This window comes from Zophobas morio, unplaced genomic scaffold (assembly GCF_036711695.1).
Source record: "Zophobas morio isolate AGI-343-1 ecotype UQ-CSIRO unplaced genomic scaffold, CSIRO_AGI_Zmor_V1 ptg000040l, whole genome shotgun sequence".
Taxonomy (NCBI): domain Eukaryota; kingdom Metazoa; phylum Arthropoda; class Insecta; order Coleoptera; family Tenebrionidae; genus Zophobas; species Zophobas morio.
The window spans coordinates 1,686,094-1,713,005 of NW_026972145.1; the positions used below are offsets into that span (position 1 = coordinate 1,686,094).

Sequence of the window (26,912 nt, forward strand, 5' to 3'; positions counted from 1 at the left end):
CAGACAACGCAATACTGGGGGCAAACTCCAGCAATTGTGTAAAAATCTGGCCAATCAGACGCTTTTTCCCCAATAACTGCAAAAGTAAGGTAAATAACTGACTCCAGAACAACAAACCCATTTTTATTATAAACAATCTAAGAATTAAAAGTCGCTTCCTGTCTATCTGTCACTTTCACTCGAAATTCGATACCAATCGAAATGGGTGTTGACCCCATTAAAACAACAGTCGCGTTCCATTTATCAAAGGTCAACGTAACCTTGTCCATTTCACGTCCATTTCGACCCATCTACCTGCTTTACCCGCGCGAAAGCGAAACCCAGCTGCTCGCCCAGATAACGAATTAACCCAGCTTAGCCTGGGTTTTAACCCATCTTATCACACGACAAAGGTACATTTAACTGTATTTCAACCCACAATCACTACCACTCCGCACCCAACTCGCTAAACTGCCAACTGTGAAACGTCGTCTTTCCAATACTTTCCGTCGCCTACTACGTGTTTCGCCGCTCGGCAACTTCCGGGATCGTTCGTCGCCGACCAGCTCTCGTTCCCGCTTATCCTACGCCAGTAACGACAAGTCGGCTGTGGAATCGCTAGGACGTTGCCATCGGCGTCAGAATTCTCGAGAAAAGTGCACCGAGTCCCGGTTTGGTGGTTGTGTTCCCGTTGAGTGATAAAGGAAGTGTCGGGAAAAGGTACTGCGAAATGGGACGGTTATTGGAACGGCTTGGGTGGAGTGGCGCTGCGAGCGGCGGCGGCGACGCGAACTAGCCGAGCTCTAACGACAAGAATTATTTATTGAAGGGCGCAGCAAAATGGCCGACGAAGAGTACAACAGGAAGCTGGAGAGCCTCCAGCAGTATATCCCGTTCCTGAATAACATGATCGCGCAGCTGAAGGACCCCAGGAAGAAGAACAGGGAGCAGCAGCTGGCGAAGATGGTGTCCTTGCATTCGATGATCACGGACAAAAAGAAAAAGTGAGTAGGGCGAAGGGGGCTCCGGCCGGGCCGCGCATGCGGGGTAGATGTGTGTTGAGCGATTTTACTGTGTAGTGGAAGTGGCTCAAATCTCGACGCAAATACACGTTTTTGTGAGGTTTGAGGCACGGAATACTATATAAAGGGATTGCTGATCAATATGTAGTGTATTATTTAGGCAAGTAAATGGAGAAAACACCAAAATCGAGAAAATTACATATAATTTCGTCTGACTTTTGTGGAACAAGGTGACAAATTAACAAAATTTTCTTTTGTTTGGTGTTTTCTATTACTCAATTGTGGCTGTTGGGTGAGACGTTTCGTGAGTGAGGAAAGGAAAGAGAGGATGTATTTTTATTTGTTTTTATTTTTTAATTATTTGTTTTGAGTTTCCCTTATTTTTTATTTATTTATTTATTTTAAGTATCGTTTTATGTTGTATAAATTGTGCACCTGTATAGAAGACATCTATGGTCAGTTTCAAAAATTTGTTTGGTCATTTAAAGCAAAGAGAAAGATGTCATAGTATTTTTTGTTGTTTTAAGTAACGTTATTTATGACATACAGTGTGTTTGAAAACAATGTATCACCCTGAAGGGGCAGACTTAGAACGCCGAAATTTTGTAGAAACAAGTAAGATTCTGAGTGGCACTTTGTCGTAGGAGCATTTTCCCGTTCTACGTCTTCTTCCTGTCAATCTCAATGGAAAGTGGCAGATCACCTTGAAAATTTAATCAATTGTTAGACTTTGTGTCTTATTGTTATACAATTTCAGCGTTATAAGCGCTCATTCAAGGTGATACTTTTTTGAAACTCAGTGTATATTGTCCTCTGTAAAGTTAGGTCTTGGTTCAAATCGAAGTTGAAAATTTTATGTCAAAGACGTCAGAGACAATATTTTGTAAAGAGAGAAAAGAATCTACGTACTATATTAGACGAAATATGGAAGAGAATAATTTTTTTGGTGACGGAGAACAACTTCAAGAATCTATCGAACTAGTAAAAATGAAAATAACTTTGACTAAACTCGGGTGTAAGCTAGGAATCGCGGCAGATACGATTAATGGTCAATACTTTTTTGATTAAAATTAGCTCCAAGGTGTACAAAAATCATTTTAGAAAAGGAGACAAAGAATTTGGGTTTAAATTATAGAGAAGAAATTTCATACTGAAAAGTATCTAAGCTGTGGCTTGCCCAAAATGAAGAGGAAACCAATAATTCGTGCCTTCTTAGCGAGTTAAAAGGAGATAGATATATAAGGTTTAGCGTTTTATAAGGTTACCTGAACTACTAAACAGACAAAAAAATCAATTCAGTGTGCTAAACTATTGTACAGAATCGTCAATTTTTGGTATTTTTATGCCATTCGTGGTCTCAAGTACCTACAATACTGCATTAAAATTAGTCCTTGTAACGTTGGTACTATGATGGAACATCTAATAGACCAAAGATTGAAATTCTTTATAAAGTTTTCAATGGTTCTGTGACAAGTGCTAACTTATTTTGAATAAATCTGTAGTACCTTGTCCCAAAATAAGAGAGTAATTTTTTTACAAAATACATTCAAATCGAAAACCATGTGATCTATACATTTAGAATGAATAGCGGAGGAAAACAACAAAAATAATTCCTAAAATTTATCGTACTTATGTTAATCACTTTTGTCCAAGAATTAGAAATGTGTACAATAGACATCCCCACTTAAAATGATTCGGGTTTTAACAAAGGTAAAGTCTTTGTGATCATAAATTCTATAACGACGAGAAGGAAAACGTGAAATAAGTGGTCTGCGATAGCATTGACCTGAAAAGGTACTGAAAAGTATCTAATTTCTGGGTTGATTAAAATAAAGAGGAAACGAATAAGATATGCCTTCTTAGCGAGTTGAACAGAGATAGAGATATATTATATGGTCTAGTCTTCTTATAGGATTATCTAAACTAGGTAGATAGACAGAAGAATCAATTGAGTGGACTAGACAAAAGTACAGACGAGTGATAATTTCTCTGGTACTTTTATGGCATTCGTGGTCCGAAGTACCTACAATACCGCATTAAAATAATTAACCTTGAATGGAGACTGATGGAAGATCTATTAGACCAAAGTTTGAAATTCTTGATTAAGTTGGCAATGGTTCTGCGACAATTGTTAACTTAATTGGAATAAACGTGTGGTACTTTTTCCTAAAATAAGAGAGTGATTTTTTTACAAAACAAATTTAAATCGCAAATCACATAATGTAAACATGCCAAGAAGAAAGTACTTTGTTCGAGAATGAAAAAAATAATTGAACTTGATTATTGTACAAATTTATTTTAAAGCTAAGGACTATGAATACAACATATTCTGAATACCATTTACGCAAGTTGGGTCTAGATTACCAAGAAGCGATTTAGAATGAGTAGCAGACGACGAAAACAACAAAAATCATTCTTTAAATTTATGGTACTTTGCTGTTTACGTTTTTCCAAGAATTAGAAATGTGTAGAATAGATATCGAGACAAAAATTTGGGTTTTAATTATTCAGAAGAAATTTCGTTTCGACTATTGTAACGAAGTTTAGGAGAACTAAATCTCATATATCCTGGTGTATAGTCATAGCGTAAGAAAATTATGCTTTTGATTTTGGATTTTAATTGAGGCATCCTCGATTAAAGTTGTTTGGGTTTTATGAAAGGTAAAGTCTTTGTGATCATAAATTCTATAACGACGAGAAGGAAAACGCGAAATAAGTGGTCTGCGATAGCATTGACCTGAAAAGGTACTGAAAAGTATCTAATTTCTGGGTTGACTAAAACAAAGCGGAAACGAATAAGATATGCCTTCTTAGCGAGTTGAACAGAGATAGAGATATATTATATGGTCTAGTCTTCTTATAGGATTATCTAAACCAGGTAGATAGACAGAAGAATCAATTCAGTGGACTAGACAAAGATACAGAAGAGTGATAATTTCTCTGGTACTTTTATGGCATTCGTGGACTGAAGTACCTACAATACCGCATTAAAATAATTAACCTTGAATGGAGACTGATGGAAGATCTATTAGACCAAAGTTTGAAATTCTTGATTAAGTTGGCAACGGTTCTGCGACAATTGTTAACTTAATTGGAATAAATGTGTAGTCCTTTTTCCTAAAATAAGAGAGTGATTTTTTTACAAAACAAATTTAAATCGCAAATCACATAATATGTATAAACATACCAAGAAGAAAGTACTTCGTTCGAGAATGAAAAAAATAGTTGAACTTGATTATTATTGTACAAATTTATGTTAAAGCTAAGGACTATGAATACGACAGATTCTGAATACGATTTACGTAAGTTGGGTCTAGATTACCAAGAAGCGATTCAGAATGGGTAGCAGACGACGAAAACAACAAAAATAATTCTTTAAATTTATAGTACTTTGCTGTTTACGTTTTTCCAAGAATTAGAAATGTGTAGAATAGATATCGAGACAAAAATTTGGGTTTTAATTATTCAGAAGAAATTTCGTTTCAACTATTGTAACGAAGTTTAGCAGAACTAAATCTCATATCCTGGTGTATAGTCATAGCGTAAGAAAATTATGGTTTTGATTTTGGATTTTAATTGAGGCATCCTCGATTAAAGTTATTTGGGTTTTATGAAAGGTAAAGTCTTTGTGATCATAAATTCTATAACGACGAGAAGGAAAACGTGAAATAAGTGGTCTGCGATAGCATTGACCTGAAAAGGTACTGAAAAGTATCTAATTTCTGGGTTGACCAAAATAAAGAGGCAACGAATAAGATATGCCTTCTTAGCGAGTTGAAAAGAGATAGAGATATATTATACGGTCTAGTCTTCTTATAGGATTATCTAAACTAGGTAGATAGACAGAAGAATCAATTCAGTGGACTAGACAAAAGTACAGAAGAGTGATAATTTCTCTGGTACTTTTATGGCATTCGTGGTCCGAAGTACCGACAATACTGCATTAAAATAATTAACCTTGAATGGAGACTGATGGAAGATCTATTAGACCAAAGTTTGAAATTCTTGATTAAGTTGGCAACGGTTCTGCGACAATTGTTAACTTAATTGGAATAAATGTGTGGTACTTTTCCCTAAAATAAGAGAGTGATTTTTTTACAAAACAAATTTAAATCGCAAATCACATAATGTAAACATACCAAGAAGAAAGTACTTCGTTCGTGAATGAAAAAAATAATTGAACTTGATTATTGTACAAATTTATGTTAAAGCTAAGGACTATGAATACGACATATTCTGAATACCATTTACGCAAGTCGGGTCTAGATTACCAAGAAGCGATTTAGAATGGGTAGCAGACGACGAAAACAACAAAAATCATTCTTTAAATTTATGGTACTTTGCTGTTTACGTTTTTCCAAGAATTAGAAATGTGTAGAATAGATATCGAGACAAAAATTTGGGTTTTAATTATTCAGAAGAAATTTCGTTTCGACTATTGTAACGAAGTTTAGGAGAACTAAATCTCATATATCCTGGTGTATAGTCATAGCGTAAGAAAATTATGCTTTTGATTTGGGATTTTAATTGAGGCATCCTCGATTAAAGTTGTTTGGGTTTTATGAAAGGTAAAGTCTTTGTGATCATAAATTCTATAACGACGAGAAGGAAAACGCGAAATAAGTGGTCTGCGATAGCATTGACCTGAACAGGTACTGAAAAGTATCTAATTTCTGGGTTGACCACAATAAAGCGGAAACGAATAAGATATGCCTTCTTAGCGAGTTGAAAAGAGATAGCGATATATTATATGGTCTAGTCTTCTTATAGGATTATCTAAAACAGGTAGATAGACAGAAGAATCAATTCAGTGGACTAGACAAAAGTACAGACGAGTGATAATTTCTCTGGTACTTTTATGGCATTTGTGGTCTGAGATTTATTAGACCAACTTTTGAAATTCTTGATTAAGTTGGCAATGGTTCTGCGACAATTGTTAACTTAATTGGAATAAATGTGTGGTACTTTTTCCTAAAATAAGACAGTGATTTTTTTACAAAACAAATTTAAATCGCAAATCACATAATGTAAACATACCAAGAAGAAAGTACTTCGTTCGTGAATGAAAAAAATAATTGAACTTGATTATTGTACAAATTTATGTTAAAGCTAAGGACTATGAATACAACATATTCTGAATACCATTTACGCAAGTTGGGTCTAGATTACCAAGAAGCGATTCAGAATGAGTAACAGACGACGAAAACAACAAAAATAATTCTTTAAATTTATGGTACTTTGCTGTTTACGTTTATCCAAGAATTAGAAATGTGTAGAATAGATATCGAGACAAAAATTTGGGTTTTAATTATTCAGAAGAAATTTCGTTTCAACTATTGTAACGAAGTTTAGGAGAACTAAATCTCATATATCCTGGTGTATAGTCATAGCGTAAGAAAATGATGCTTTTGATTTTGGATTTTAATTGAGGCATCCTCGATTAAAGTTATTTGGGTTTTATGAAAGGTGAAGTCTTTGTGATCATAAATTCTATAACGACGAGAAGGAAAACGTGAAATAAGTGGTCTGCGATAGCATTGACCTGAAAAGGTACCGAAAAGTATCTGATTTCTGGGTTGATCAAAATAAAGCGGAAACGAATAAGATATGCCTTCTTAGCGAGTTGAAAAGAGATAGAGATATATTATATGGTCTAGTCTTCTTATAGGATTATCTAAACTAGGTAGATAGACAGAAGAATCAATTCAGTGGACTAGACTAAGGTACAGAAGAGTGCTAATTTCTCTGGTACTTTTGTGGCATTCGTGGTCTGAAGTACCTACAATACCGCATTAAAATAATTAACCTTGATTGGAGACTGATGGAAGATCTATTAGACCAAAGTTTGAAATTCTTGAATAAGTTGGCAATGGTTCTGCGACAATTGTTAACTTAATTGGAATAAATGTGTAGTACTTTTTCCTAAAATAAGAGAGTGATTTTTTTACAAAACAAATTTAAATCGCAAATCACATAATGTAAACATGCCAAGAAGAAAGTACTTCGTTCGAGAATGAAAAAAATAATTGAACTTGATTATTGTACAAATTTATGTTAAAGCTAAGGACTATGAATACAACAGATTCTGAATACCATTTACTCAAGTTGGGTCTAGATTACCAAGAAGCGATTGAGAATGAGTAGCAGACGACGAAAACAACAAAAATCATTCTTTAAATTTATGGTACTTTGCTGTTTACGTTTTTCCAAGAATTAGAAATGTGTAGAATAGATATCGAGACAAAAATTTGGGTTTTAATTATTCAGAAGAAATTTCGTTTCAACTATTGTAACGAAGTTTAGGAGAACTAAATCTCATATCCTGGTGTATAGTCATGGCGTAAGAAAATTATGCTTTTGATTTTGGATTTTAATTGAGGCATCCTCGATTAAAGTTATTTGGGTTTTATGAACGGTAAAGTCTTTGTGATCATAAATTCTATAACGACGAGAAGGAAAACGTGAAATAAGTGGTCTGCGATAGCACTGACCTGAAAAGGTACTGAAAAGTATCTAATTTCTGGGTTGACCAAAATAAAGCGGAAACGAATAAGATATGCCTTCTTAGCGAGTTGAAAAGAGATAGAGATATATTATATGGTCGAGTCTTCTTATAGGATTATCTAAACTAGGTAGATAGACAGAAGAATCAATTCATTGGACTAGACAAAAGTACAGACGAGTGATAATTTCTCTGGTACTTTTATGGCATTCGTGGTCCGAAGTACCGACAATACCGCATTAAAATAATTAACCTTGAATGGAGACTGATGGAAGATCTATTAGACCAAAGTTTGAAATTCTTAATTAAGTTGGCAGTGGTTCTGCGACAATTGTTAACTTAATTGTAATAAATGTGTGGTACTTTTTCCTAAAATAAGAGAGTGATTTTTTTACAAAACAAATTTAAATCGCAAATCACATAACGTAAACATGCCAAGAAGAAGGTACTTCGTTCGAGAATGAAAAAAATAATTGAACTTGATTATTGTACAAATTTATGTTAAACCTAAGGACTATGAATACAACATATTCTGAATATCATTTACGCAAGTTGGGTCTAGGTTACCAAGAAGCGATTTAGAATGGGTAGCAGACGACGAAAACAACAAAAATAATTCTTTAAATTTATGGTACTTTGCTGTTTACGTTTTTCCAAGAATTAGAAATGTGTAGAATAGATATCGAGACAAAAATTTGGGTTTTAATTATTCAGAAGAAATTTTGTTTCGACTATTGTAACGAAGTTTAGGAGAACTAAATCTCATATATCCTGGTGTATAGTCATAGCATAAGAAAATTATGCTTTTGATTTTGGATTTTAATTGAGGCATCCTCGATTAAAGTTGTTTGGGTTTTATGAAAGGTAAAGTCTTTGTGATCATAAATTCTATAACGACGAGAAGGAAAACGCGAAATAAGTGGTCTGCGATAGCATTGACCTGAAAAGGTACTGAAAAGTATCTAATTTCTGGATTGACCAAAATAAAGCGGAAATGAATAAGATATGCCTTCTTAGCGAGTTGAAAAGAGATAGAGATATATTATATGGTCTAGTCTTCTTATAGGATTATCTCAATCAGGTAGATAGACAGACGAATCAATTCAGTGGACTAGACAAAGGTACACAAGAGTGATAATTTCTCTGGTACTTTTATGGCATTCGTGGTCTGAAGTACCGACAATACCGCATTAAAATAATTAACCTTGAATGGAGACTGATGGAAGATCTATTAGACCAAAGTTTGAAATTCTTGATTAAGTTGGCAATGGTTCTGCGACAATTGTTAACTTAATTGGAATAAATGTGTGGTACTTTTTCCTAAAATAAGACAGTGATTTTTTTACAAAACAAATTTAAATCGCAAATCACATAATGTAAACATACCAAGAAGAAAGTACTTCGTTCGAGAATGAAAAAAATAATTGAACTTGATTATTGTACAAATTTATGTTAAACCTAAGGACTATGAATACAACAGATTCTGAATACCATTTACGCAAGTTGGGTCTAGATTACCAAGAAGCGATTTAGAATGAGTAGCAGACGACGAAAACAACAAAAATAATTCTTTAAATTTATGGTACTCTGCTGTTTACGTTTTTCCAAGAATTAGAAATGTGTAGAATAGATATCGAGACAAAATTTCGGGTTTTAATTATTCAGAAGAAATTTCGTTTCGACTGTTGTAACGAAGTTTAGGAGAACTAAATCTCATATATCCTGGTGTATAGTCATAGCGTAAGAAAATTATGCTTTTGATTTTGGATTTTAATTGAGGCATCCTCGATTAAAGTTATTTGGGTTTTATGAAAGGTAAAGTCTTTGTGATCATAAATTCTATAACGACGAGAAGGAAAACGTGAAATAAGTGGTCTGCGATAGCATTGACCTGAAAAGGTACTGAAAAGTATCTGATTTCTGGGTTGACCAAAATAAAGAGGCAACGAATAAGATATGCCTTCTTAGCGAGTTGAAAAGAGATAGAGATATATTATATGCTCTAGTCTTCTTATAGGATTATCTCAACCAGGTAGATAGACAGAAGAATCAATTCAGTGGACTAGACAAAGGTACAAAAGAGTGATAATTTCTCTGGTACTTTTATGGCATTCGTGGTCTGAAGTACTTACAATACCGCATTAAAATAATTAACCTTGAATGGAGACTGATGGAAGATCTATTACACCAAATTTTGAAATTCTTGATTAAGTTGGCAACGGTTCTGCGACAATTGTTAACTTAATTGGAATAAACGTGTGGTACTTTTTCCTAAAATAAGAGAGTGATTTTTTTACAAAACAAATTTAAATCGCAAATCACATAATGTAAACATACCAAGAAGAAAGTACTTCGTTCGAGAACGAAAAAAATAATTGAACTTGATTATTGTACAAATTTATGTTAAAGCTAAGGACTATGAATACAACAGATTCTGAATATCATTTACGCAAGTTGGGTCTAGATTACCAAGAAGCGATTTAGAATGAGTAGCAAACGACGAAAACAACAAAAATAATTCTTTAAATTTATGGTACTTTGCTGTTTACGTTTTTCCAAGAATTAGAAATGTGTAGAATAGATATCGAGAGAAAAATTTGGGTTTTAATTATTCAGAAGAAATTTCGTTTCGACTATTCTAACGAAGTTTAGGAGAACTAAATCTCATATATCCTGGTGTATAGTCATAGCGTAAGAAAATTATGCTTTTGATTTTGAATTTTAATTGAGGCATCCTCGATTAAAGCTATTTGGGTTTTATGAAAGGTAAAGTCTTTGTGATCATAAATTCTATAACGACGAGAAGGAAAACGCGAAATAAGTGGTCTGCGATAGCATTGACCTGAAAAGGTACTGAAAAGTATCTAATTTCTGGGTTGACCAAAACAAAGCGGAAACGAATAAGATATGCCTTATTAGCGAGTTGAAAAGAGATAGCGATATATTATATCGTCTAGTCTTCTTATAGGATTATCTCAATCAGGTAGATAGACAGACGAATCAAAGATACACAAGAGTGATCATTTCTCTGGTACTTTTGTGGCATTCGTGGTCTGAAGTACCTAACAACCCCGCATTAAAATTAACCTCGAATGGAGACTCATTGAACATCTAATAGACCAAGGTTTGAAATTTTTTATTAAGTTGGCAATAGTTCGGTGACAAGTGTTAACTTAATTTGAATAAACATGTAGTACTTTTTCTTAAAATAAGAGTGTAATTTTTTACAAAACAAATATAAATCAAAAACCATATAAAGTAAATATACTAGAAGAAGGTACCACGTTTGAGAATGAAACGAATAATTAAACTTGATTGTTGAACAAATTTATATAAGGTTAAGAACTGTGAATATAATAACAGATTCTGAATGCCGTGTACGGTACTTGGGGCTAGATTACCAATAAGCGATTCAGAATGTATAATAGACGAAAACAACAAGAATAATTCTTTAAATTGATGGTACTTATGCTAATTACGTTTGCTCAAGAATTAGAAATGTGTACAATAGATATCGAGACAAAGGACTTGGGTTTAAATTATTCAGAAGAAATTTCATAACGACAATTAAGTTTAGGAAAACTAGAGCTCATATATCCTGGTGTATAGTCGGAGAATGAGAAAATTATGCTTTTGATTTTGGATTTTAATTGAGGAATCGTCAATTAAAATTATTTGGGTTTTAACAAAGTTACGGTCTTTGTTCATAAATCCTATAAGGACAAGAAGGAAAATGTGAAACGCATGGTCTACGACGACATTAATTAACCTGAGAGTATGTAATCTCTAGAGCGACCAAAATAAAGACGAAATGAATAATGTATGTCTTTTTAGCGAGTTGGAAGGAGATAGAGATATATGGTTTCGTCTTTTTATAGGGTTACCTGAACTACTAGACACAGAAGAATCAATTCAGTGTGCTAAACAATGATACAGAATTGTCATTTTTTCGTATTTTTATGCAATTCGTGGTCTGAAGTACCTGCAATATTGCATTAAAATTAACCTTGAATGGAGATTGAAGTGAAATCTTTGTGACGTTGGTACTATGATGGAACATCTAACAGATCAAAGTTTCAAATTCTTTATGAAGTTTTCAATGCTTCCGTCTCAAGTGTTAACTTAATTTGAATAAATGTGCAGTACTTTTTCCTAAAATAAGAGCGTAATCGTTTTACAAAACACATTAAAATCGAAAACCACGTAATATAAACATACTAAAAAGAAAGTACTTCGTTTGAGAATGAAAAGAATAATTGAACTTGATTATTGTACAAATTTATGTTAAATCTAAGGACTATGAATACAACAGATTCTGAATATCATTTACGCAAGTTGGGTCTAGATTACCAAGAAGCGATTTAGAATGAGTAGCAGACGACGAAAACAACAAAAATAATTCTTTAAATTTATGGTGCTTTGCTGTTTATGTTTTTCCAAGAATTAGAAATGTGTAGAATAGATATCGAGACAAAAATTTGGGTTTTAATTATTCAGAAGAAATTTCGTTTCAACTATTGTAACGAAGTTTAGGAGAACTAAATCTCATATATCCTGGTGTATAGTCATAGCGTAAGAAAATTATGCTTTTGATTTTGGATTTTAATTGAGGCATCCTCGATTAAAGTTATTTGGGTTTTATGAAAGGTGAAGTCTTTGTGATCATAAATTCTATAACGACGAGAAGGAAAACGTGAAATAAGTGGTCTGCGATAGCATTGACCTGAAAAGGTACTGAAAAGTATCTAATTTCAGGGTTGACCAAAATAAAGCGGAAACGAATAAGATATGCCTTCTTAGCGAGTTGAACAGAGATGGAGATATATTATATGGTCTAGTCTTCTTATAGGATTATCTAAAGCAGGTAGATAGACAGAAGAATCAATTCAATGGACTAGATAAAGGTACAGAAGAGTGATAATTTCTCTGGTACTTTTGTGGCATTCGTGGTCTGAAGTACCTACAATACCGCATTAAAATAATTAACCTTGAATAGAGACTGATGGAAGATCTATTAGACCAAAGTTTGAAATTCTTGATTAAGTTGGCAATGGTTCTGCGACAATTGGTAACTTAATTGGAATAAATGTGCGGTTAGACAATTCAAAAACAGAATCTTATTGAGAAATACAAATTCAAGGCAATATAAAGTTGCAAACTTAACTGTGATTTTAGAGTACTTTTTCCTAAAATAAGAGAGTGGTTTTTTTACAAAACAAATTTATATCTCAAATCACATAATGTAAACATACCAAGAAGAAAGTACTTCGTTCGAGAATGAAAAAAATAATTGAACTTGATTATTGTACAAATTTATGTTAAAGCTAAGGACTATGAATACAACAGATTCTGAATATCATTTACGCAAGTTGGGTCTAGATTACCAAAAAGCGATTTAGAATGAGTAGCAAACGACGAAAACAACAAAAATAATTCTTTAAATTTATGGTACTTTGCTGTTTACGTTTTTCCAAGAATTAGAAATGTGTAGAATAGATATCGAGAGAAAAATTTGGGTTTTAATTATTCAGAAGAAATTTCGTTTCGACTATTGTAACGAAGTTTAGGAGAACTAAATCTCATATATCCTGGTGTATAGTCATAGCGTAAGAAAATGATGCTTTTGATTTTGGATTTTAATTGAGGCATCCTCGATTAAAGTTATTTGGGTTTTATGAAAGGTAAAGTCTTTGTGATCATAAATTCTATAACGACGAGAAGGAAAACGTGAAATAAGTGGTCTGCGATAGCATTGACCTGAAAAGGTACTGAAAAGTATCTAAATTCTGGATTGACCAAAATAAAGCGGAAACGAATAAGATATGCCTTCTTAGCGAGTTGAAAAGAGATAGAGATATATTATATGCTCTAGTCTTCTTATAGGATTATCTAAACTAGGTAGATAGACAGAAGAATCAATTCAGTGGACTAGATAAAGGTACACAAGAGCGATAATTTCTCTGGTACTTTTATGGCATTCGTCGTCTGAAGTACCTACAATACCGCATTAAAATAATTAACCTTGAATGGAGACTGATGGAAGATCTATTAGACCAAATTTTGAAATTCTTGATTAAGTTGACAATGGTTCTGCGACAATTGTTAACTTAATTGGAATAAATGTGTAGTGGTTTTTCCTAAAATAAGAGAGTGATTTTTTTACAAAACAAATTTAAATCGCAAATCACATAATGTAAACATGCCAAGAAGAAAGTAAAAAAATAATTGAACTTGATTATTGTACAAATTTATGTTAAAGCTAAGGACTATGAATACAACAGATTCTGAATATCATTTACGCAAGTTGGGTCTAGATTACCAAAAAGCGATTCAGAATGGGTAGCAAACGACGAAAACAACAAAAATAATTCTTTAAATTTATGGTACTTTGCTGTTTTCGTTTTTCCAAGAATTAGAAATGTGTAGAGTAGATATCGAGACAAAAATTCGGGTTTTAATTATTCAGAAGAAATTTCGTTTCGACTATTGTAACGAAGTTTAGGAGAACTAAATCTCATATCCTGGTGTATAGTCATAGCGTAAGAAAATTATGGTTTTGATTTTGGATTTTAATTGAGGCATCCTCGATTAAAATTATTTGGGTTTGATGAAAGGTAAAGTCTTTGTGATCATAAATTCTATAACGACGAGAAGGAAAACGTGAAATAAGTGGTCTGCGATAGCATTGACCTGAAAAGGTGCTGAAAAGTATCTAATTTCTGGGTTGACCAAAATAAAGCGGAAACGAATAAGATATGCCTTCTTAGCGAGTTGAAAAGAGATAGAGATATATTATATGGTCTAGTCTTCTTATAGGATTATCTAAACTAGGTAGATAGACAGAAGAATCAATTCAGTGGACTAGACAAAAGTACAGAAGAGTGATAATTTCTCTGGTACTTTTATGGCATTCGTGGTCTGAAGTACCTACAACACCGCATTAAAATTAACCTTGAATGAAGACTCATTGAACATCTAATAGACCAAAGTTTGAAATTCTTTATTAAGTTGGCAATAGTTCGGTGACAAGTGTTAACTTAATTTGAATAAATATGTAGTACTTTTTCTTAAAATGAGAGTGTAATTTTTTACAAAACAAATATAAATCAAAAACCATATAAAGTAAATATACTAAGAAGAAGGTACTACGTTTGAGAATGAAACGAATAATTAAACTTGATTGTTGAACAAATTTATATTAAGGTTAAGAACTGTGAATATAATAACAGATTCTGAATGCGGTGTACGGTACTTGAGGCTAGATTACCAATAAGCGATTTAGAGTGTATAACAGACGAAAACAACAAGAATAATTCTTTAAATTGATGGTACTTATGCTAATTACGTTTGCTCAAGAATTAGAAATGTGTACAATAGATATCGAGACAAAGGACTTGGGTTTAAATTATTCAGAAGAAATTTCATAACGACAATTAAGTTTACGAAAACTAGAGCTCATATATCCTGGTGTATAGTCGGAGAATGAGAAAATTATACTTTTGATTTTGGATTTTAATTGATGAATCGTCAATTAAAATTATTTGGGTTTTAACAAAGGTACGGTCTTTGTTCATAAATCCTATAAGGACAAGAAGGAAAATGTGAAACGCATGGTCTACGACGACATTAATTAACCTGAGAGTATGTAATCTCTAGAGCGACCAAAATAAAGAGGAACGAATAATGTATGTCTTTTTAGCGAGTGGGAATGAGATAGATATATATGGTTTAGTCTTTTTATAGGGAATTGCCATTTTTGGTATTTTTGTGCGATTCGTGGTCTGAAGTATTGTACGACGAAAGATATTTGCAAATGACTCCAATTATGGGAATTGCCGCTGTAAAATTTCCGTCCACTTCGGAAAGTGCGCCCAGCATAAAACTGTCAATCAAGATTACTGGCCACCCTTAATTTTCCAGGACCGTATTTGTTTCAATACGTGAACAGGTGGATTGTTAAACGGGCCGCTTTCAAGGAATTTAATCTTAAAATTTAGGGACACATTTATATGTGAACGCTCCAAAATTTGAAGTCCGGCTCTGGCTGAAGCCGTACCTCCGTTGCGAAGGGTTCGTAATGGTTTTATTGCAGGTAGCGGTCCAAAGTACTAAGACCCCTCATAAAGTAATTGACGGCGTTTGCAATTATCTTTCGTAGTACTTTACAGGAACTGAAATAGCAATTTCTTGAAGGCGACCGACGGTTGAGAAACCCTGGAATCTGTCACTGTTCAGGAGGGTTTATGGCTTAAGCGAACGGAGTTCTGAAACAGACTATAGCGGACGTGAACAACAAAAATAATTCCATAGATTTATGGTACTTACACTAATTACCTTACGTTTGCCCATAAATTAGGAATATGTACAATAGATATCGGGACACAGAAGTGGGGTCTAAATTATTCAGAAAAGATTTCGTAATGACAATTGTAACGAGGTTTAGGAAAACTAGATTTCATATAATCTGGTGTTTACAGTCAGGAAATAAGAAAATTATGCTTTTGATTGTGAAAAATTACTTGGGTTTTAACAAAGGTACGGTCTTTGGGTTCATAAATTTTGAAAGGACAAGAAGGAAAATGTGAAACACGTGGTCTACGACAGCATTAACCTGAGAGGGTACTGAAAAGTATCGAATCTCTGGGTTGCCTAAAATAAGGCGAAAACGAATAACATATGCCTTCTTAGCGAGTTGAAAGGAGATAGATATATTATATGGTCTAGTCTTCCTGTAAGATAATCTAAACTAGTTATATTGACAGAAGAATCAATTCTGTGTACTAAACAATGGTACCGGATAATACTTTTATGGTGTTTTTATGTCATTCGTGGTCCGTAGTACCGACAATCCTGCAATAAAATAACCTTGAATGGAAACTGATAGAGATAGAGATACTACAGATTCTCATGTTTCTGAATATTTCGAAGACTGAAGATTCCAAGACTTAAAAATTATGAAGATTTCATATATTTCAGATTCCAAATGATCCAAAAATTCCAAAAATTGTCGATATCGTGAGACTCTAGATAGAGATTACAGAAATTGTAAAGATTTCGAAGACCGAGGTTCCAAAAACTAGGGAAACTGAAAATTTCGAAGATTCTGAGCACTATAAAGATTCCAAAGACTTGAAAAATTTCGAAGGTTCTAAAGACTAGAGATTCCAGAGATTCTGAAGATGAAGTCTCTGAATATTTCGAAGGCTGAAAATTCCAAAAATTCTGAACATTTTGAAGGTTTTCAGAGATTGCACAAATTCCAAAAATTCCGGATATTTCTCGACTCTGAGACCCTAGATAGAGATTACAGAAATTGTAAAGATTTCGAAGACCGAGCTTCCAAAAACTAGGGAAACTGAAAATTTCGAAGATTCTGAGCACTATAAAGATTCCAAAGACTTCAAAAATTTCGAAGGTTCCAAAGACTAGAGATTCCAGAGATTCTGAAGATGAAGTCTCTAAATCTTTCGAAAGCTGAAAATTCCAAAAATTCTGAACATTTTGAAGGTTTTCAGAGATTGCACAAATTCCAAAAATTCCGGATACTTCTAGACTCTGAGACTCTAGATAGAGATTACAGAAATTGTAAAGATTTCGAAGACCGAGCTTCCAAAAACTAGGGAAACTGAAAATTTCGAAGATTCTGAGCACTATAAAGATTCCAAAGACTTGAAAAATTTCGAAGGTTCTAAAGACTAGAAATTCCAGAGATTCTGAAGCTGAAGTCTCTAAATATTTCGAAAGCTGAAAATTCCAAAAATTCTGAACATTTTGAAGGTTTTCAGAGATTGCACAAATTCCAAAAATTCCGGATATTTCTAGACTCTGAGACCCTAGATAGAGATTACAGAAATTGTAAAGATTTCGAAGACCGAGCTTCCAAAAACTAGGGAAACTGAAAATTTCGAAGATTCTGAGCACTATAAAGATTCCAAAGACTTGAAAAATTTCGAAGGTTCTAAAGACTAGAGATTCCAGAGATTCTGAAGCTGAAGTCTCTAAATATTTCGAAAGCTGAAAATTCCAAAAATTCTGAACATTTTGAAGGTTTTCAGAGATTGCACAAATTCCAAAAATTCCGGATATTTCTAGACTCTGAGACCCTAGATAGAGATTACAGAAATTGTAAAGATTTCGAAGACCGAGCTTCCAAAAACTAGGGAAACTGAAAATTTCGAAGATTCTGAGCATTATAAAGATTCCAAAGACTTGAAAAATTTCGAAGGTTCTAAAGACTAGAGATTCCAGAGATTCTGAAGATGAAGTCTCTAAATATTTCGAAAGCTGAAAATTCCAAAAATTCTGAACATTTTGAAGGTTTTCAGAGATTGCACAAATTCCAAAAATTCCGGATATTTCTAGACTCTGAGACTCTAGATAGAGATTACAGAAATTGTAAAGATTTCGAAGACCGAGCTTCCAAAAACTAGGGAAACTGAAAATTTCGAAGATTCTGAGCACTATAAAGATTCCAAAGACTTGAAAAATTTCGAAGGTTCTAAAGACTAGAGATTCCAGAGATTCTGAAGATGAAGTCTCTAAATATTTCGAAAGCTGAAAATTCCAAAAATTCTGAACATTTTGAAGGTTTTCAGAGATTGCAGAAATTCCAAAAATTCCGGATATTTCGAGACTCCAGAAATTCCAGAAACCCTAAATATTCAGAAGATTCTGAAAATTCTGTGTACATATTCTAGTGGTTTTAGAGATTCTAACGAATTTGGTTTCTAAATAATTGTCTTCTTGAGATTGCGATTTTAGGGATTCTAAAGATTCTACATCTTCTCAGCTTCTCATACTTCTGAATATTTCAAAAACTGAAGATTTTAAATATTTCGAAGAAGAATACTGAAGATTATAATGATTCTAAAGGTTTAAGAAATTCCAGAGATCCCAGAACTCCTGGATATTCAAAGACTTAGAGATTCCAGAGATTCTGAAAATGAAGTCTCTAAATATTTCGAAAGCTGAAAAATCCAAAAATTCTGAACATTTTGAAGGTTTTCAGAGATTGCACAAATTCCAAAAATTCCGGATATTTCGAGACTCCAGAAATCCCAAAAACCCTAAATATTCAGAAGATTCTGAAAATTCTATGTACATATTCTAGTGGTTTTAGAGATTCTAACGAATTTGGATTCTAAATAATTGTCTTCTTGAGATTGCGATTTTAGGGATTCTAAAGATTCCACAGCTTCTTAGCTTCTCATACTTCTGAATATTTCAAAAACTGGAGATTTTAAATATTTCGAAGAAGAATACTGAAGATTATAATGATTCTAAAGGTTTCAGAAATTCCAGAGATCCCAGAAATCCTGGATATTCAAAGACTTTAGAGATTCCACAGATTCTGAAGATGAAGTCTCTAAATATTTCGAAAGCTGAAAATTCCAAAAATTCTGAACATTTCGAAGGTTTTCAGAGATTGCATAAATTCCAAAAATTCCGAATATTTCGAGAGTCCAGAAATTCCAGAAACCCTAAATATTCAGAAGTTTCTGAAAATTCGATGTACATATTCTAGTGGCTTTAGAGATTCTAACTAATTTGGATTCTAAATAATTGTCTTCTTGAGATTGCGATTTTAGGGATTCTAAAGATTCTACAGCTTCTCAGATTCTCATACTTCTGAATATTTCAAAAACTGAAATTTTTAAATATTTCGAAGAATAAGACTGAAGATTATAATGATTCTAAAGGTTTCAGAAATTCCAGAGATCCCAGAAATCCTGGACTTTCAAAGACTCAGAAATTCCAGAGATTCTGAAGTTGAAGTCTCTAAATATTTCGAAAGCTGAAAATTCCAAAAAATCTGAACATTTAGAAGGTTTTCAGAGATTGCACAAATTCCAAAAATTCCGGATATTTCGAGACTCCAGAAATTCCAGAAACCCTAAATATTCAGAAGTTTCTGAAAATTCTATGTACATATTCTAGTGGTTTTAGAGATTCTAACGAATTTGGATTCTAAAGATTCTACTGCTTCTCAGCTTCTCATACTTCTGAATATTTCAAAAACTGGAGATTTTAAATATTTCGAAGAAGAATACTGAAAATTATAATGATTCTAAAGGTTTCAGAAATTCCAGAGATCCCAGAAATCCTGGATATTCAAAGACTAGAGATTCTAAAGATTCTGAAAATTTCGGGAACTAAATATTCCAAAAATTTTGAAGACTGAAGGTTTCGCAGACTGAAGATTATAAAGATTAAAATCTTAGATTCATCCGTTTTTCAAAATAGAATTCAATATTTCTACATATTTTTCTTCATTCTAGTACTACTCTTGATATTGTTCAGTCTTATCTTAGTAAATACTAGCCCCACCCACCCACCCTTATTTTTTTCGGGGATATGTCATTTGCCAAAATTATTCGTATCTTACGAAGTACAAGCCCCAAAGTTTGAAATTTTTTATTAAGTTGGCAATAGTTCCATGACAAATATTAACTTAATCTGAATAAATGTGTAGTACTTGTTTGGAACAAGAGTACCAAGAAGAAGGTACTTCGTTTTTAAAATTCATCCGTAAGTTTCCGCTTCGTAAAGCAGAAAACATATATTAACAAATAAATAAAATTCTGGATGGACACCACAACAGTGCACTGAACCACATCCAACTACCGAGCGCGAAACCAAGATTAAACATGAATTTCGTCGACGTGTTTTTCAAACAAACTTCAACTAAGATATGCATTTTAATGTTTTCTGGCCGACAGCGTACTTGAAAAAGTGCCAACGTTGCAAAAAACCGAAAAGAAAACAATATTGTGGGTTAAAAAAAGCAACCTCCTCATTTTTTATTGTATATTTCGTCTTTAAGACGAATTTTGGACCAAGAATCGAAGCGCTCAATCAACTATCTAATTAATAACTACGCTAGATTCGTGTTCACCACGTGTTTTTTTTTTATTTCCAGGCTAAAACTCGAAACCCTCTCAAAATGCGAAGACGTCATCCTCAAACTCTACGAAAAAGTGGTGAGTCCCCTTTTCAATTGCAGCAGCCCCAAAACTCACCCTCTTTTGCAGAAATCGGGCTCGCACTCGCAGGGGTCAAAACCGGCGTTCGCGCCTCCCGCGTGCCCCATGTCGCCCATCACCCCCTCGAGCCCCAGCCCTCCGCGCGACATCCCCAAAACCAAGCCCGTCGTCATCCCCACGGAGAAGATTTCGGACCGAACGGAACGGTAATCCACTTTCACCCTAATAATAATAATAATAATAATGAGGAAATATGTTTCAGCGACACCCAGCTGTGTCAACCTAGTAGCAGCTTCATGCATAGAATAGACATATATAGTAGTGCTGCTGATAGTTTAAAGTCTTCGCCGTTCAAACCTAGCGTTTTCGAACGCCTGGGTAAGAAGACACCGGATATGTCGAAACCGCCGATTAGTATAGAGGATTTAGAAGCTCTGCAGCAAGATGTCCTCACGGAACGTCTCTCATTGAACGAGTTGACGGACTTGAGGGAGAAATTGCAAAAGCAGTTGAGTACGTCGGACGAAGGGGAGCAGGCCCGGAAATCCCCGATTAACACGACCGTCAGAAATACCACGATTTTGACTAAGAAAGCCGTGGAGAAAGCGGCCTCTGATAGTAAGAGTAAACAACCTGAAGATAAACCAGTTGTTAAACCTCCAGTTCCTAATAAACCAGTGAAAGTGATTAAAGAAGCGTCTAGTATTTTCGGTACTGCCCTGTCGAGTATCGATAATAAAATCATAGAGGGTGCTGGTAAAGGTAAAGAGAAGGAACGGAGGAACTCGATCGGGTCGAAGAAGGAGGCGGAAGGTGTCGAAAAGAGTAAAGAAAGACGAAGTTCCAAGGAAGATAAGAAAGGGGAGTCGTCTAGCCATAAAAGTTCCAAAGATAAAGATAAGGAAAGAGATAAGGATAAGACTGAGAAGAAGAGTTCGGAGCATAGGAGTCGCGATAAGAAAGAGGAGGACAAGAAAGATAAAACCAGGGAGCGGAAAGACGAAAAACGTGATAAAGATCGAAAACCTAAGGAAGATGCGAAAAGACACGAATCCGCGAAGAAGGAGCACGTTGACGATAAAAAGAAGGAGGAGGTGCGGACTAAAGACGAAAAAGACAAGACTAAAGAGGAGGACGATAGGAAAAAAGATGAGGAAAAGAAGAAGGAGGAGACGATTGATAAACCGAAACCCGAGGAGTCAAAGCCCGCCCAACCCGTTTATAAGAGACTGGCGGACAAATACAACCCTAAACCTCGAAAACCGTCTTCAGAAGCGTCGTCACTACCCGACGTACCCAAAAAGGTTTCCGAAAGTATCGAAAACAACATGAAGACTAACCCTATCCCGTTTCTGGAGGTCAACAGATCTCCCCCTAAGTTACCAGCGTTGACTCTACCTCTACTATCCCCCACCAGTTCGACTGGTACCGTTGATAACGAAGTCGCTACGTTTACCCGAAAACTTATACCGACTCCACAACCCGTGCCAAACCCTCAAATCGCCACCATTCCAAGCCACGTGACTAACATTCTAGCCAATCCGAACAACACGGCTTTGATTAATTCGGTCGTCAACCAATTCAAAGCGCGACCCACGGCTTTAATCCCGCCTAGTCCGAACGCGTTCCCGCCTCAGCCGGTCCCCTCGCCCAATCAGAACTTCTCGAATAATAACTACGCCCCTAACGAAATGGGCAACGTACATTTTAATCCCCCGAATCAACAGAGTACGTTTTGGCAGGCACCGAACGCCCCTAATCGAATGCAACCCCCGCCTCAGAACCACCCCCCGCACTTGATGAAGCACCCGCTCCCGGTACCTCATCCTCACCCCCAGAACTTCCCGCAGCGTTCCTTCACCCCCATCCCCAATCAGTTCGACAACCAGATACAACCCATGGATTACTACCCTCCGGGTAGTACCCCCACCCACAACCCCTTCAACCATCAAGCGCCGCCCATGTTGTCGCCGCAGTACGACAACTTCGAGCCGCGCCCGCCTCGCAAACCCAGCGACGAACCTTTCAAAAAAGATCGAGATTCGCGCTATCGAGACGACTGGAGGCGGATGGGGTCGCAGAGACCGCGTGACTATCGCGAGCCCAATCGCGATCCGCGGCTGCACCGAGAGCGAGAGAGGGACAGAGAGAGAGATAGGAATTATCGTGACGATCAGAGACCGACGGTACGAAGAGAGGCGAGGGAGTACGATCGTGACAATAGGAATAAGTTTAGAGACCCGAGGTTGAATCGGTTTAGGTACGAACGCGACCCGGAGGCCAGTCGGGCGAAATCGCCGAGCAGAGGACGGTCGCCGGCGAGGACACGATCCCCGACGAAGTCGCCGGTCCGACAGAGAGCGAGGTCGGTGTCGAAGGAAGGCGAAGACACGTTCGTGTCACCTTTGGATAGCTTATATTCCGGAAGCGACAGAGATAGAAGAACGGGGAAGGGATACGGCGTGCAGAACTTCAAAATACCGAAGATCAAGAAGGAGGAGGATGCGGAGGAGGCGGAGCCTGACGCGAAGAAGGAGGAGGAAGTGAAAGCGTCAGTCGAGGAGAAGGAGGAGCCAAAGGAGGAACCCGCGCCCGTCGACGATAAAAAAGAGCCGGTAGTCGAGGTTAAAGAGCCCGAAACGGAAGTTAAGGCCACCACGAGCACGGAAGTGGCTAAAGAGACACCCGAAAGCGACGAAAACGTGGCTTCGGCTAACGTGTCGTCGTCGACCGAGTGCGACAACAAAGAAACGACTGACGGTCAGTCGGAGGTGGCTAAAGACACAGCGGACGTTGGTGAAATCTCGTCCACCAACGACATCCCCGAGAACCAACAGGAAGTTAAACCCCTAGACGACGAAAGTCAAACTGACATCATCAACAAATTCTTGAAGAAACTTCTCGAGAATGAGCGGACTAGGGCGGCTGCCTCTCTTTTCATCGACAACGTCTCCAATTCGCTTGACGACGAGAAGTTGAAGATCGTGGTGCAGACGGTGAAGTCAGCCGCGGTTGAAGAAGAACCCGAGAAACGCCCCGTCGTCAAGAAAAAGAAGAAATTGGTGAAGAAAAGTAAGCTTAGTGCGAAGTTGGCGGCGAAGCGGAAGCAAGCGGTCCAGCGCAAACTGAGACTTCGGAAGCAGAGGAAACCCGTGCGGGTGATCGACGACGACGACGACGACGACGAAGAAGAAGAAGAAACGAAAAAAGACAAGGAAAAAGAGGAAAAGAAAGACGAAGAAGTGGAAGAGGAAGAAGAAGAAGAAAAACCCGAAGAGGTAGTCGTTTCGGTCGGCGAAAGAATCAAGAGTCGCAAACGCTTAGCCGCCAGTCCTCCCAAAAAGCGAAAAGTCAAGCACAAAACCGAGCTGGATTTGCTCCACGAAGACATCCAAGACATGTTCATTCGAGACGGGGTGTTGACAGCAACCGGAAAACGAATGTGCAGGTTGCTGAAGAACGACGAAACTAAACCACCACCGCCGGAACCCAGACGAAGAACGCGAAACACGGCGGAAAAATTCGACTCCAAAGCCAACTCGGAGAAGTTGAAAGCGATGAGTAACGTCCGAGTTCTCATACCCAAAATCCCCGCCGACAAGCTGAGCGAAATCGAGGACGAAAGTCAACGCTATTCGTTGCGACGCTCCAGCAAATCCAACAAGAGTTACGCGGAAGTGGACAGCGAAGACGAGAAGGAGAAGGAGCGCGAGAAGGAAAAGCAACGACAGAAGGAGCGGGAGGAAGAGCTCGAAAAGGAGAAGCAGCGGGAGAAAGAGCGCGAGAAGCAGAAGCAGCGCGACAAAGAAAAAGCCAAAGAGAAAGAGAAGGAGAAAGCCAAAACGAAAGAAAAGAAGAAGAAGATCGAGAGCGACGACGAACCCGAGGAGAAAGTCCAAGACGAGAAGGACAAGCCCGCAACTCCGAAGAAAGTCAAGAAGAGAGCGAAAGCGTGGGCTAGCGGGGTTTTACCCAAACGGAAGAAGAAGATCGTCGAGGACAAAGAAGACGATTCGGATAAGTCCTTCGAGTTGGTTGAGCCGGATAAAAACTATTTTTCGTCGAAGTTGTGGCATTCGAAGACTCCTTGTAAGCTTTGCGACTACGACGGGATGAATATTACGAAGCACTACCGCTCCCAGCACCCCGAATCGGAGGTCTTGTCGTCTAGATTGAGTCCGCAGAAGGCTGAAGATGCGATTAAACAGTCGCTCGAGTTGGGTTTAGACGAAAAGGAAGACGAGATGCTTCTGTCGACGAAGAGATTTTCGTTCGTTTGTCGCTTCTGTGATTTAGAAATGAACTGTCAACCGTCGAATTTTTATGACCATATTTCGACCCACACGGGAGAATATAGACACATTTGTACGTTGTGTGATTTCACCGCGTCTAATAATAAACCGTTACGGATTCACTATAGTAACGTTCATGGTAAAGACGCGTATAATCGAGCCGCCCGGACTCGGACTCGGGTCTACGGGTACATCTGCGTCGAGTGTAATTTCGTACAAACGAACAAAAAGACCGTGGACACGCACGTCAACGTGTACCACCTAGGCGAAGGTAAACAAGTCCTGAAGATACATTTGTCCACCGGAAGCGACAAACGAATCGGGAAGGAAGACAAGACTGAAGAGAAAAGTGAAGCGCAAGCGTTCGAGGAAGAGGTAGACGAAGAGCAAGAAGAGGAAGAAGAAGAGGAACCCAAACCCAAACGCAAAAAAACCGAAGAGCAACTACCCCCATCTCCGAAACGTATCAAGAAAGAGAGGGAGATTGATATGACCGTGTTCACTTGTAATACCGACATTCAAGAAGAGAACGAGCAGATCGAGCAAGAGCGCTTGCGCAAAATGGCCGAGTTGAACGAGAGCGTGAAGAAGACGAATCGCCAGAGTTTGAATTTCGTCGACCAATTGAGTAACCGCTTGTTGCAAGAGGAGAAGGAGGCTCCGCCTCCCGAGATGGTCACGGTTAAGAGCGAACCAATCGATGACGAGTTCCTTCCGGAGCTCGAAGCGGAGTGTGTACCTGAGCCCGACGTTGACCCGGAACCCGTAACCCCGAAGAAACCCGTCAAGGTGATGGAACCTCCCGTGTCGCCGATTCAAGTGGTCCAGAAGGACAATTCGCTCATTCAGGGGATGATCCAGAAGTTGCAGGGGAAACTTAAGGAGGAGAAAAGTGTGGATGGGCCGCCACCGCTGGCCCCTCTTGTGGAACGAGTCGAGGACGTGAAAGCTTTCCTGAGTGCTGGGTTCTTAAACATAAGTAAGACTACCAACGGGTTGGAGTATGCCTGTCGGGTACCGTCGTGTTTGTTCACCACGACGAACCGCGATGGGTTCGTGACGCACTGGACTGAAGACCACACCCGAATCAACCAGAGTTACAAAGCCACCAAGTGTCGGATTTGTTCGCAGGAAGTGACAGCAACCGCGGGTGCGACGCTACTGATCAACTTTTTCGCCCACGTCGAGAACGACCATCTATGTAAAATCAAGACTTCGTTCAATTCCGGGTTCATCAGCGTCGACAAAGACCAAGACGGTTTTGACTACATCTGTAGAGTCCACTTGTGTGGTTTCATGACGAAAGTTCGCGAGGTGTTCGTCGAACACTTGAACGAACACGCAGACCTGGATCCGTACAAGTCCACGGTCTGTGGGATATGTTTAGCCCCGGTGGGGTCTACCTCCACAGCTACCTTGTTAACCAATTTGTTCGCGCACATCGAGAACGAACATCTCGAGGACGAGAAAATTCCTTCTTCTCGTAGCGTGTTGCGCACGCGGCGACTAAGCGGCGACAAGCTATCCAAAGCCAAGGAAGAATCGCCCGAGGCGAAAGACGAGGAGGAAAATCCTTTCCCGTTTAAAATCTCGGGGGTTATGTCGCTCGCGGACGAAACCGTGCCTCCGTTGTCGCCTCTTCGCGAGAAACCTCACAAAATCGAGAGCGTCATTCTAAAAGAAGCCAAGATGACGGCTGCGGAGAAAACCGCGACTTGGAAGTCCACCGAAGCCATGAATAAATTTTTGCAGTGTCCGCGCGAGTTGTACAAGTGTCCGCAGTTCTTCTGCAAGTACGCCACTGTGCTGCGGCACTTGTTCGAAGGTCATATTAAAGCGCATGCGCGCGTCAGCGACGAGCTGGTTTCTTGCGTCTACTGCGACGTAAAAACGCCTTTAAGCCACGCGGGGCTTCACATCGACTTACGCCACTCCAACTGCTTGTATTCGTGCTCGCATTGCTTGTACCGGGCGCTGAGCAAGGAGTACGTGATGATCCACAACAAGCTCAAGCATAAGGAGACGGATTTGATTATTTCGTTGCCGCCGAAGACGGCCAAGACGATCATGATGAGCAAGCAGAAGCAGTTTACGGTGAAGGAGGCGTGTCCGCCGTATAAGTGCGGGAGTCAAG

The 26,912-nt window shown here is 37.5% G+C and overlaps 1 protein-coding gene across 4 annotated transcripts in view; it reads left to right on the forward strand.

Annotated features, from left to right (window-relative positions):
• The first annotated feature begins 725 nt into the window (after nt 1-725).
• LOC135140610 (uncharacterized) overlaps nt 726-26,912 on the forward strand; it is a 45,337-nt gene continuing 19,150 nt past the window's right edge. For all 4 annotated transcript variants that reach the window (XM_064071233.1, XM_064071235.1, XM_064071234.1 and 1 more), the window contains exons 1-4: nt 726-983; nt 20,423-20,483; nt 20,535-20,692; nt 20,749-26,912. In XM_064071233.1, coding sequence (XP_063927303.1) covers nt 820-983; nt 20,423-20,483; nt 20,535-20,692; nt 20,749-26,912 — 6,547 coding nt within the window. In that variant the 5' untranslated portion in view covers nt 726-819. The remainder of the gene's footprint in view (nt 984-20,422; nt 20,484-20,534; nt 20,693-20,748) is intronic.